The 13,848-nt window shown below is 41.5% G+C and overlaps 1 protein-coding gene and 1 long non-coding RNA gene across 5 annotated transcripts in view; one reads left to right on the forward strand and one right to left on the reverse strand.

The window, feature by feature from the left end:
* The window catches only part of Dlc1 (DLC1 Rho GTPase activating protein), a 359,377-nt gene that overhangs the window by 180,330 nt on the left and 165,199 nt on the right, over nucleotides 1-13,848 (forward strand). The window contains exon 1 of one of the 4 annotated variants that reach the window (XM_040731984.1): nucleotides 10,425-11,471. The exons of the other annotated variants lie outside the window; for them this stretch is intronic. Coding sequence (XP_040587918.1) covers nucleotides 11,333-11,471 — 139 coding nt within the window. The 5' untranslated portion in view covers nucleotides 10,425-11,332. Of the gene's footprint in view, nucleotides 1-10,424; nucleotides 11,472-13,848 lie in introns of those variants that run through there. 4 annotated transcript variants of the gene reach the window in all.
* LOC121134182 lies at nucleotides 10,846-13,457 on the reverse strand. Its single transcript, XR_005871224.1, has 2 exons — nucleotides 12,983-13,457; nucleotides 10,846-12,648 (listed from the first exon to the last, which is right to left on the reverse strand). It is a non-coding gene; the product is annotated as an uncharacterized LOC121134182 (long non-coding RNA).

Raw genomic sequence — 13,848 nt, forward strand, 5'->3', positions numbered from 1 at the left:
CATTTATTATAACTCAAGCATTGCTTTGATAACAAATGACACCATTGAGATAAAGAAAAGATAGCACGAGTTTAAAGAAGCAAAGGAAAATATCTGCTTCTGAAAACGTCTAATTTCCAAGACTTCAGAGCCTATGACCCTTGTGCGCAATGCTAACCATTTGCGACAGCACAGCTACATGCAGAGAGCTCTGCTTTAAATGGTGACACGCCACACTTACATGGCAAGGTTGCCATTACACTTCCTGCCGCCAGCTAGCCTTTGTTTCTCTTTTAGTATTTTAGCTTTCAGAGTTCATGCATCATTGACAACCTAGTCTTTGGGCCAGATGTGAACCTCTCACTCACTTATCCTGCCTGAAATTCCAAAGGCAAAACTGCTTCCGTTTCCCTGTGAGGGTGCTTTTCATTTTTTCTTTTTTTACTTGAAATAGTAATGGTACTAACCAGCGCTGCACTGCCATGTTTAAAAAAAAATGAGCCAATAGGGTTCGTGTAATTCAGAGAGTGTTCATCAGTGCATTTTCTAACAAAATAGTAAAGTAGCTGACCTAGAGATTTTGGCTTGCAGTTTGACATCTGAGATGGTGCATTACATTGTGGTATGAGAGCCAGGGTGGTGGACTTTTGCCACTGTAATCCAGGAACTACAAAAGGAATAAGGGTGTACATCTCACAATCCCCTTCATGGGCAACTCCCAAGACTTCCCCAGGGTCTAACTCTTGAGGCTCTACCACCTTCCAGCTGTGCCACCCAAGAAACAGTCCTTTAACACATCTGCCTTTGAGAGATAGACAACATCCCAACGGTAGCACAGAGGCCAGTTCAAAAGTTAACGAAATTATCTTTGTCCTCGAATAATCACTGTCTCTTAACACCTTATAGGTATACTTCACAATGAGGTTTCCCAAACTTTTTATCACTACCAATTTTTTTTTCACCCGGACCATTTAAAAGTATAATTTTATTAGTTAGAGTTACTACTAGTGCTATGAGGAAGGATTTATTTGGCTTATGCTTCCATCATCAAAGGAAGTCAGGACAGGAATTCAGACAGAGGAGGAACCCAGAGACAAGTGCTGCTACAGAGACCATGGAGGGTACACCTCACAGCTTTCTCCTCCCAGCTGGCTCAAACTGCTTTTTTATAGAACCCGTGACCCAAGCCCAAGGCTGTCACCACTCACAATAGTCTGAATATTTCCCCACAAATCACTAAGAAAAGACCCTACATGCTGACCTACAACCAGATCTCATGGAAGCCTTTTCTCAGCTGAGGTTCTCTCCTCTCAGATGACATCAGCTTGTGTCAAGTTGACATAAAACTAGCCAGAACAATAGTAAAAACAGAATAACGTAAAAAGTTAAATTAGAGAAAAGCATTGAAAGCACAAGCTGAAGTTGTTTACCATTAGAATCAAGTAGACATGAAAAGAGTTGAGAAATCTAAGCAGTTTTTAAGTGATTCTTCTCACTTGCTCGTCTCTGACCGCTACCGAGACTCACACTGGCCACACACTGAAGAAATTCACAGAGCAGGAAGCCCAAGCAAGCCAAGGAGCTGGGAGACCAGGGCAAAGGCTTCCTAAGGCCTACTTCAAGAAACAGGAAAGCCATGTGGGTGTCGAATTCCTTTAATGGCTACCATGTTTTGGTTTTTTTTTTTTTACATCTATTCACAAGAGGATTCCACCCCCTCCCAAAATGACCTTGTCCAGAAGTGATACTTGAGAGAAGTCTCTACTGCCCTCCACCATCTGCAGGTCCCCTTCTGGCCGTTGCTTGTCCATTTGCTAATGGATGATCTTAGCAATGACATGTGAGGTCATTCTTCCCTGTGCCATTCTTGCTTAGCTGGGTAGCTCATGAGGCGTCCGCCCTTTCCTGAGAGCCTTTCCTTTCTTCCTCTGACAGGCTGAGAACCACTGATTTAAGGTGTGGGGTAAGGTGTTAGAACTTGGCTCATTTTCTAAACAGTTATACAATTCTCCTGGCACAGTTTGTTGAAAATCATTATCAGAGTACTTAAAAAACATTAACCTGGCCAGGCGTTGGTGGTGCAGGTCTTTAATACCAGCACTAGGGAGGCAGAGGCAGGTGGATCTCTGTGAGTTCAAGGCCAGCCTGGTCTACAAAATGAGTTCCAGGACAGCCTCCAAAGCCACAGAGAAACCCTGTTTTAAAAAAGAAGATAAGAAAATGGGAATCTTGGAAGATTCCATTCTTCTGTGAAGTCATTTTGGCTGTTTAGGTCTTTTGTAACTGTTCATACATTTTTGAATCAATATATTATTTTTTTTAGAAACAGAAACAAAAAATTATCTACCTTAATTGGGTTTGTATTGTCTTTAGATTAGATTAACTGTTACCCAGGCAATAATATGTCCTTAAATCCATGAACATGGTATATTTCCTGTAGTTAGATCTTCATTAATTCTCAGAGCAAAGCTTTATAACTTCTGAGCATTCATTTTTACACGAGTATTTTGTCTAGTGTCTCTCTTTTATCATCATGCTGTGAATCCAATTATCTTGTTTTATGTTCATTGTTAATACATACAATTAGTTTTGAATAGTATCCTTTAATTCATGGTCTTGCAGTACCTACTCTTTATAGCTAATCCATCTAGAAAAATTAATCAGTTTTATTGATCTCTTCAAAATACTAGGTTTTGATAGTCTTACTTGTTTTTCTGCTTTCAATTTTAATGATTTCTGCTTATGTCTTATTATTTCCACTCTTCTCTTGTGAGATCTAGCGGATCCTAGTCTAGGACTAATTGAGCCTCATTGTTGACATGAGTAGTCTAGAGATTCTCACAAAGTCCCTATATTTCATGAGCTCTCTTCACAGTGACTGATGGGAGCTTCAGGAGGTGGTCTGCCTACTGACTCCTGGCTCATCTTCACTGGCCTTAAAAATGTCCTTCTCATGCCTGAACCAGATAGGTTCTTAGCCCAAAACTGGAGAACTCTCTCTGCAGAGACATAGAGCTCCTTCTTTCTGCCATTTCATCTTGGATATTGCCCTCTGTGAATGCTAGCAGATCTCTTTCAGGCCAAGTTTGGGCTTCCTTTTCGTGGTCCAAAACTGGCTACCAGTAAATATATAAGGAGACAATAGTAGGGGTCAACAACTTTATTTTTCTTTTTAGCTTTCTCTCACACATAACAATCTCTATGTACTTTGCTAAATTTCTGTATTAAACTACCTTATGGTTTTTGAGGTTTTTAGGGAGAATGATTTTGTGTGTTTGTATATCAGTAGGATTCCTTCTTGCACAGAAGCTGAATCCAATTGCAGACAACTTTTTAGAAAGCACTATAGCCTTGTGAGGTAACAATGTTCTTGCTCTTGTCTCAGTGTATAATATGTATTAATAATATGGCCAAAACGCTTTAATCAATAAGATCCATTAACATCAAGAAGTATATAAATTCCTCCTTGGTCTGAATTTTATATTATCCCTAGATGAACATGATTGAGTGTGTCAAGTCATCCAACTTTCTTTTGATTTTATTAGTAGTTTAATCATGTCTTTCGAGGTGATAATTATTATAATCCAAAGAGTAATAGCATCTAGCAGATCTTCATGAAAATTTATTGTAATGAGTATATTTTATGTGAAAGGAAAAGAGAAGACATGAGCTTATTTCTCAGAAAGAAGTCCTAAGGTTCAAAATCAGCAAAATGTTGACAATTTTTAATCACAATCTCAACAAACAGATGCATACAATAGCTAGTATGAGTTGGAATATACACAATTTAAAGGCAGGTTAAGTAGTCACAATGAGGAGAGAAATGGCATAGGTACACCAGGATGCTGAACTCCTTTCTCTAATAAAATACTAGGATTGAATGTTGTAAAAAATAAAGGATGGGAAAATAAAAGTGCATTGGATGAATAGAGGAATTTTAAAAATTAAGAATAAGAGGAAGGGACTTATTCCCCCTGTAATTTTAAATGTACCTAAAATTTATTTTATTCTTACATACTCAGGTAAATTGCTAAATCAATATAAATTGTTTAAGTATATTATTTATTTTACATTATGTTATGGCATCTTTGCTTGCTTTTTGTGGAAATTAGACTTCTGGAAATGAGGACAAAGGAATAAAATCGTAACACAGAAAAAAATCTGGAGACATCATTACTTCCCCTTTCTTCTGGGTTAACAAAGTTTAATGAAGTTTATTACCAAAGAGATTCTCAACCAGAATATAATCCCGGAAGCTCCAAATGCAGAAACAGATTAAGACATAAAATTGCCACTTAACGGAGCAGATATGCACATCAAGACCTTAGTAGTGAAAATTGTCATCTTTACCATACTACATGCCAGATGTTGTTGAAGTAAACATAATGTAGACATTCCTTAGACTAAGAGATGCTTCCTTCTTTCTACAAATTCTCCTTGCCCTGGCCTTTTGGATAACTGTATAAGGGAGAACTCATTTGTGAAGTCAAGCTCCTTTACGCTGGATTATGCATTGTTATTCACTAAGCTGCTTGTTCGGTTGCAGGAATCAGATCACTAATAGGGGCTAACCAAATGGGGCTTTAATAAGCTTCTTCCAATTGGTCTTTAAAAATAAAAACACTTTCCATTTCCCATCATTATTCATACTATTTAGAAAGCACGTGCCAGCCCTTTGGGCAGCACTAAATGTTACAATTGATTCATAAAAACAAGTTGCATCGTAAGATCAAAGTGTGTTTATACTGCACAGCTTTGAAAAAGAAGGTGCCCTTGTCACTAAACCAAAGAAAATGGGAGCTAGGAACCCCAGAAAATAGAAAAGTATGTTTGCTTCAAGAAGATCAAATTAATAAATTACAAAGAATTGGATAAGATCTATAATACATTAGTAAGGCAAGATAAGTGTCTGAAATGGAAACAATTAGAGATCTACTTAAATCAGACTCTCTAGGTTTAAATTCAGATAAGAATCTGCTCTCCAGGGATCAGGAAGAGTTTTCACAGCTTTCCCTGGCCAGAGAGTGGCTCTGACTATGACTGACATTAGATTTTATTACAAAAATAAGGAACTGCAAAACTCTGAAATCATTTCTCATACAATTCTAGTGGAGTCTCAAGGAACCTGTGAACACATGCCCCGCGGAGGCAGAGCAGGTCATCATAAACCATCTCAATAACTTCAAAACTGGGGTTATTTCAAATTTGGCAACATTTGTTTGCGGAATTGCTATCTAAACTCTGGTTTCTAAATGGCTGTTATCTGTATGGCAGGAAGTTCATTTGGAATGTTTACTTGGTTGAGTGAAGAAACACTCAGGCTCTAAGTTGGAGTATACCTTCGGTTTGTGTTTTGGGGGACAAATTTCTAAAGAGGTTTGACTGGAGAGTGAAGAACTACCCTAAATATAGGTGGCACCATTCCATAGGCTGGGGTCCCAGATGTTAAAAGAAGGAAAAGGAAAACACACTGCTATGCACTGGCATTCTCTTCTCAGCTTCCTTGTGGTTACCAAGGGCTAAGCCCCTCCCACAGCCATGCCTACCACCATTGATGGAATGCACTCCTTTGAAGTGTGAGCCAGAGTAAACCTCCAGCCTTAAGTTGCTTCTTGTCCAGAATTTAGCTGTAGAGATTAGAACGTCAGCTAATACAAATGTGTAACATTTCTAATGGATGAATGAAAGTAGTAATAACTTAGTAATAACTTTAAATCAGCTCTAAATCAAAATTGTCTCCATGATATATGTCTGAGATGTTGCCACATTTTTGAAATAGCCTCACAGCAAAATATCAGCTTAACAAGGATTCAGAAATAAGGATAAAAGATTCCAGCTCTACATAAAGTTATAATAAAATTAACAATCAAAGCCCATCTTGATTAAAAACCTTTTTCTGGCCTTAAAAATATTTACCTAGCAGGTTGCAATGATACACCCTTATTTCAAGCAGTGGAGAAAAAAAGCTGAGACAAGAGGATACGGAGTTTGAGGCCAACCTAAGCAACATAGCCATGGGGTGGGGCAGGCAGAGACAGAGACACACAGAGAGGAGGAGAGGAGGAGGGCAAAATGACATTAATATATATTCTCACTCCTCAAGTGTTAATAAAAGTTATAGTTATGTTAATTTCTTTTATTAAAACTTCTTAGATAGGAGGCTAACGAAATAGCTCAGTGGGTAAAGGTGTTTGCCAGCAAGCCTGGCAACCTGAGATCTATTTCAGGTTCTCATAGAGTAGAAGGAAAGACTCAACTCCTGCATGTTGTCTTCAGATCTACAAAAGAATACCATGTCACAAGCATCGACACACACACACACACACACACACACACACACACACACACACACAAAGTAAACATATAAAGTATTGTTTACTCCCTTAGAGCAGGTCTATGGATCACTTCATGGAATTCATACTAAGAATGAATTGGGTTCTTTTCTGATACTTCTGAGATGAACTACAAGGAACAGCTCCAAGTACTCTTCTGTAGAGCTGTGCTGCAAAGGAGTTGGTCTGGAGTTCTTCTTATTTCAAGATGAGACCTGCTGTTTCCTATAGTGAGCACTGAGCTGGGTCTGGTTAGCTTGAATTGCTGCCCTTCCATTTCCATAGTTAAGATGATCTAAAACTCCAAGGCCAGTGTAGCTTACTTCCCTACTCCAGACCTAACTGGCTATTTTATTTGGCTGAGATTAGGAAGTTTTGGTCCATAGCTTGATACCAATTATGCCTAGATTATTAATGGATCATTGTCACTATTAACTGAAGACCAGTCAGTCTTGTGGGAAGGCTGGTGAGCTTTGGAGGCAAACAGCTTTGAGTAGGAGTCCTAGATGTGCTACCTATTGTTGGACTATCTTCAGATTTCTTCTCTTGGAGCTACTGTTTCCTTATCTCCTAAGAGGAGATGGTAACCACACACACACACATACACTGGATACTGCAATGAGTCATGTGTTGCTACATAAACCTAGAGGAGTAAATGCTATTACCTATTATTGCTCCTCTTTCCTCTCTCTACTTATCTACAAAAGGCTTCCTACCCAATAAGGACAGCCAACTATCAGTAAGGGTACAGCTCGCCACTACAGATAGGTAATTTGCTCTAGCTCCTGCCATTCCCAAAACCTCTCTGCCCCATAAGCAGCTGTCAGTCAGATTTTCAAAATGAGACAGATTCTGTCTTTACTGTTAAAAAAATAAAAATACTCTCTAAACAATTGACTGACACATTCTCATAAAACTTGGTAATCTTAAATATAATATAGACATATGTATAAATCATCCGAAATCACCGCTGTGCTGTGACTTTATCTCTGGGTCCTGGAGCAGCTTCTACACAGATACCACACAATGGCTCTACTGGCAATTGCTAATGACTGTGTTACAGGAATGCTTCAGGGTCATCCTCACTACGGCTACCTCTGCTGTCTAACTGGACAGTTTTCACTATGATGGTTGTGATAGGTCCCAAGGTTCTTAGATGGGCGATATTGATGGTTCCACTTTCTCCTCTAGTAGCAAGCATACACTTACCTTCCAACACCATGAATAGTCAGTAGGGGGTGAATTTTCTTCTTGAAAAACCACTCAATGTCTCCATGTTCAGCAATGTAGCCTTATAATAATGTGAAAAAACTAGGCTTAGTGGTAGTAGTAGTACACACCTTTATCCCAGCACTTGGGAAACAGAGACAGGTGGATCTCTGTGAGTTTGAACCCAATATAATCTACCAAGCCAAGGCTACACAGAGAAACCCCGTCTCAAAAATCAAAAACAAAAAACAAAAAGAAATGTTATGGAGAGTAACCCATACTTGACAATAGCCTATATTGGGGGAATGAGCTATGGGATCCTTTTGGACACCAACTCCAGAATATGTAACTCATTTCTTGTACTGGAAGTTTTATTTGGTAGCATATGATGTCTAGTTGGGGCACTGTCTCTCTTAAAAATTCCTTTCAAGCATGTCTATATTTTAGGAAACATCTGCAATAGTAGATTTTCTGACTTTTCAGAGTGCCTTAGTGTCAGTTGTCCCTCCCCACGCCCCCTCCCCATGCCCCCTCCTCTACCTACCCTGCCATTCTTCTCCCCAGTCAGCCCTCCTTTTCTAGTCATCCCTTTCTCTGTTTCTAACATTATGTTCTACATCTCCTTCCTCGGAAGTCCCCTTCCTCCTCTCTGGTCCTCTACCAGCTACCCAACCTCTATGACTCTTCTAATTTAAACACACATAGCTAAAACTTAGAAGTTAACATCCACATATAAGAGCAAACATGTCATCTTTGTCTCTCTGGGTCAGAGTTACCTCCGTCAGGATGACTATTTCTAGTTCCATCCACTTGCCTGCAAATCTCAATTTCTTACTAGCTGAGTAATAGTCTATGTGTGAACTACCCATTTCTCTGTGGATGAACACATAGGCTGCTTCCAGTTTCTGGGTCAATTATGGATAGAGCAGCAATGAACATGGGTGAGCAAGCGTCTCTGTAGTAGGCTACAATTCTTTTGGTATACGCCAAAGAGTGGTATAGCAGGATCTTGATGGTAGATCAATTCTCAGCTTCCTGAGATGTCTCCACACTTATTTCCATACCAGCTGTACCATTTTGTACTCCCACCATTAATGAGTGTGTTCCCTCCCCTGTAGCACCCCCCCACTCAGTCCTTTGCCAGCATGAGCTGTTTAATTTGCCCTAGCCATTCTGACTGGGTTAAGATGGGACCTCAAAGTAGTTTTATTTTGCATAATTCTGATAGCTAAGAATGTTGAATATTTTTATGTTTCTCAACCATTTGTGTTTCATCTTTTTTGAGAATTCTCTGTTCATTTCTATACTCCATTTTTAATTGGGTTATTCATTTTTGTGTTTCTTTGGTTCTTTATATATTCTAGATACATACATACATGTGTGTGTGTGTGTTTGTGTGGTGTGTATATCTGTCACATGTAGAACTGGTGAAGACTTTCTCATTCTCTAGGCTGCTACTTTCCTCAAACAATAGCGTTCTTTGCTGTACAGAAACTTTTTAGCTTCATTAAATCCCATTTGTTGTTCTTGATGCCTGCACTATCAGGGTCTGTTCAGAAAGTCCTTTCTCCTGCCAATAAGTTCAAGCCTGTTCCCCGCTTTCCCAGCTGTCAGATTCAGAGTACCTGGTCCTATGTTGAGGTCCTTGATCCATCTGAAGTTGAGTTCTGTGCAGGGTGACAGATTTGGTTGTATTTTCATTCTTCTACCTGAAGCCATCTAGTTTGACCTGCACCATTTGTTGAAGATGCTATTTTCTTTCCAGTGTGTGTGGGGGGGGCAGCTTCTTTGTCAAAAATCAGGTGTGTATAAGTATGTGGAGTTATGTCCAGTTCTTCAGTTCTATTCCATTGATCAGTGCTGGTTGTATTATTATAGTTCTGTAATACAACTTGAAATCTGAGATGGTAATGTGCTGGGAGTTAGTGATTCGTTCTAAAACGGAACCATCAAGTAAGTAGGTGAAATCTTTCTATGGGTTTTGGGAGGCAGAGGGTTATTTGCTCTTTTTGTTTTTCTTTTTCCCAGTTCTGGCAACTAAGCCTAAGGTCTCACACGCTCCAGGCTTAGAAGTCTGTTATTCAGCAATTAGGATCCTCTGAAGTTTAGAGTCTAAACTGTATTAATGTCTCCAAATTCATGCCTAGTCCAGGGAAAAATTACAGAACAATCAGGCAGTGAGAAGAACATTCTTAATTGCTAAGCTACTGCTTAGAAGTAATCTGAAGTTGCTCCCCCAAGGATGAGTGTTGAGGGCTTGAACCTCAGTGAGATGGGAGGACTTTGAAGTGCTTGGACCTAGTGGAGACTGAGGTCTCTGACTGGCTTGATCATGGGTTGAATTAACTCACATGGGATTCAGAATGAGTCCTGTCAAGACTGAATTGTTGTGAGAGTGAACTTGACCCTGGGTCTCTCTCCCTTCCTGTCTGGCACAGAGATCTTTTCCTCACATATTAATACAATGATGCCACCTGCCATTAGGCCCTTAGTAAAGGCTGACCTAATAGGGCCACTTGAAAGTGACCTTAAAAATTGTAAGCTAAATAAACCTCTGTGTAACTGTGCAGCCTCTTACAGCAATCAAAACAGACCAGTGTAGGTGCCTTGTGCGCTTTAACAAGTTGGGGACAGTAAGTCTTAGGATATATATGTTATTACAATGCTGTAGTTACTACTGTTAGTTGCAACGTCTGAGCAGTCTCACTTGTTTGCATGGTGTTTTTGTATGACTAAGTTGTCAACCGTGTATGGAAAAGCGGATACACATAGAACTGTGAAGCCGCAGGAGATCGGGGTGGGTTAAAATGGCTTCTTGACTTAAAACAATTAGCATTACGGTAACAATTAGCATTCACGCAGCACCCGACCATTTATTTGCACGCTGCACTTCCAAGGTCATTTCATCTTGCAAAGGTTGTGAAGTGGTCCTGTGATACTGTCTCACACCAGTGCTAGGCTTCCCTGCCAAACCGTGAAAGTTAACACTATGGAACCTGGGACAGTGAGAAGGAGAAAGACGTCAGTAAACCTGCCAAACTCATTGGCATTGATGTTCGGCGCTTTAGAAACGCAATGGCGCATCTTGTAAAAAGAAAAAGCAATTGGCTCACATTTCATTCCCAAAACTGTACGAGAACTGCCTGGCGCTTATTTGTAAAAATCTTTTGAGATGGGTATTTGATGTGTAACCAATAATCAATCAGTTTGCTTACTCGGAAAGGTAGGGTCGTGAAACCTGGGCATGTTTGAATCTAATTTTGAGGCGAAGCCTGGGCTCATCAGAATAAACCACTGACTGTAAAGGATCGCCGTGGAGAGGAAATACAGGGAGCTGGTGAATATTTTATTTTAAAAACTCAGGCTACGGTTTAAGAAACAGTGCAGCCGTTTCGGCTTTACTGCATAACCACAACTTAAAAGTGAGCATTGGTCTAACAACCAGCTGGCTCTAAAACCTGGGGCCAGGAAGATCAATTGCTGCGGTGATGAGAAGGAGCCTGGGTGACAGCGCTACCTGCTCTGCTCTCTGCTGGGTCACTAGGAAGAGGAGGCTGGCATCTTCAGGAAGCGGCACGGCACGGCATAACGAGCTAGGTGATTGGGTTACACTGGGCGCATCCCGATAGCGGGCGCGGGAGCCGCTGGCCCTAAGCCTTTCCAGATGTGGCCACAGCGCACGCTGGGCTGTGGGCCAGGAGGCCGCCTGCAGCCGCTTCCCGAGGCCGCAGCGCCAGCCGCAATGCCTGCGTCCTGAGCGCCCGGGAGGAAAGGGGGTCCCGGGAGTTCCGCCCCAAGTCACTCGCGGGTGGATGGGGGACCCCGACGACCACGTGATGGCTCGACCCCTGCGAGCCCCGCTGCGGAGGTCCTTCAGCGACCACATCAGGGACTCCACCGCCAGGGCGCTGGATGCTATCTGGAAAAACACCAGAGAGCGACGGCTGGCAGGTGAGGGGCATGGAGGGGAGAGCTGGGAATTAACCAGAAAGCCTTTGAATACACAGACTCTGTAATTAACTCGTGAAATTAACTAGCTCATCAATTAGAATATAGCAGTCTCTGGAATTCGACGTCTCGGGGGTGTGGGGGGGCTTCTTTTTCTCTTATTGCCTCTTGCTATTGGTCTGATTGTTTCCAGCTAAGGTTTTGGGGCTTTTTTTTTAACCTTGAGAAGAAAAGCAAGGTCCTTTGGAGTGTCAGTAAATCAGCGGTGGAGATGACAAACAGCAGGCTGTAGCCCTGAGCTCTGCAGAGCAGTTGGTGGAGGGTCAATCTTCCCAGCAGGTCTGGCCTGAAGTGGCCAGGCCTGACTTGAGCAGACCAGGGGCCTGGCAGGGTGTGGGTTAGTGGGAGTCCCCGCCCAACATCAGTCAGCTGGTGTTCCCTCCAGCCTAAGCTCTGAGTTCCAAGAGGGTACCAGGTATGCCAGAAGCAGCCATTTGAGATGCAATGAAACATCTATACATTGGTGCGATTCAAACGTTCCAGGGCTCATATGACAGGCGCCAAATGGCAGGTCTGTGTTTGAAGGACTCCAATGAGGAAAAAAAGGAGGTCTGCTTAATTCCGGATAGGAAGAATATTCTGAACCTGACAGCAGATAGCATCTCACTGTGGTGGGGAGGGGCCCTGGGAGGAGAGCCCTATTCCAACAGCCTTCTGGCGTTCCTTGTTGATGCCCTGAGTGAACTCGACTCAGCCATCCACGTGGAGGGGTCAAAGAGTATGTTTTCTCAACTTTTGTTGATGTTGGGTTGTTAATCCAGTTGTTTTTCGAATACTGGAGGGACTCCAGGAATTGTTAACCATTTTAGACGTGCCTCCAAAGGTTGATGCAGGTTTCTGGGCCATGTTCTTGACAGAGGTCGTTTGATATCAAGTAATTGTCTGCACAGGACTTGGGGAGGGTGGATTTAAGGTGTGAGAATGTGATAAGGCAGATTATGAAGATAAACATGAAAGTTTCAGACCTTGGCAGGCTGAGATTCTTGGAGTGACTGTGATCTGTTGATGACCTTTGAGACAAGGCCTTGCTATGTATCTCAGGTAGGCTTCTACATATCTCCAGTGCTTAGGTTATAGATGTGAGCCGCCATATAATAAACGAAAATTTTTCTCCATTGACCTAAATAATACAGGGAGAAGATGAACAATATTAAATTTAACCAGAAAACAAATTGTTTTAAATTTTACCATGTTATTACTGCTTGAAAACAGAATGTGATGTCTTAATTAAAGCAATCAGACTTCCCAAATTATCCAGTGACAACTTGCAGTTGACCAGAGGAAGCCAAGGACATAAGATACACAAGTATAAGATACCCAACCAGAACTGGTTGAACTAAATAAAGAAAGAAAAGAACTATTACCTCATTATTATAAACCTAATTATTATTATAACAATGTTTGATTATGGTTTGCTGTTTTAGCTTGAATTTTTTAGGCTAATTGAAACTTACCATTTTTCCCGGATTTCCTCTTCAATTTTCATAAAATCTAGAGTTTGACAGCTGAGGACAGACGAGAATGAGAATATCATGAATGTTATGGCTTGAAAGTTCCGTGTCCTTCATTTTTTTTTTTTTTTTGGGCCCTGTATTAACAGGCTATTTGTAGAGTCCAAATGCAGGAGCCAATACAAAGTCATTAATACAAACCACCTGGAGAACAGTCATTGCTTTTGATGTGTGATGGAAAACGAAGCATTCCCACAGCCCTGGCAGCAAATAGGATTTTGCTACTCCAGTCGCACAGAAGGAATTCTTCATGTTGCTCGGCTCCTCAAGGAGGAGCATAGGCACGCTAGGATGTTTATATAGTGGAGAATGTGGGCAAAGAAAGAGAACTTGGGCAACGGTTGATGCTGATTACTGGGGACCTGGACACTGTTGCATGCTCGCTGGCCCTTGGCCCATGGCTGACACTGTCGGTGCTTGTAAATTGGAGATTGGTCTGTTGCAACTCTCAAGAGTGCTCACCCCACCCCCTCCCTTCCAGCATGTCTGCACTGAGCCCTCCCACTGACCAAAACACTAAACCACAGCTGTTGAGAGTTCATGGAGATTCTCTTCTCTGAACAGCAGAGAAAATGTTTTTTTTAATATGACTTGGCCTTCCCTTGCAGAACGGAGGGTGGTAGAAAAGTCCTCACCCACCTCCCTCTTCACTGTGAAACAAATGACGTGACAGGCATGGGGAATTGGGAGCATCTAGTGGAAAGTGCTTCTGCTCATAGTGACTGGAATGCTCCTGCCTTGAGGCTGATGGCCCCAGTGACTTGCACGGGGCTTCTCAACAACCAGAGACTTTGGCTATTTCTACCTAG

Source organism: Mesocricetus auratus, unplaced genomic scaffold (genome assembly GCF_017639785.1).
Source record: "Mesocricetus auratus isolate SY011 unplaced genomic scaffold, BCM_Maur_2.0 Super-Scaffold_100026, whole genome shotgun sequence".
Classification (NCBI taxonomy): Eukaryota; Metazoa; Chordata; class Mammalia; order Rodentia; family Cricetidae; genus Mesocricetus; species Mesocricetus auratus.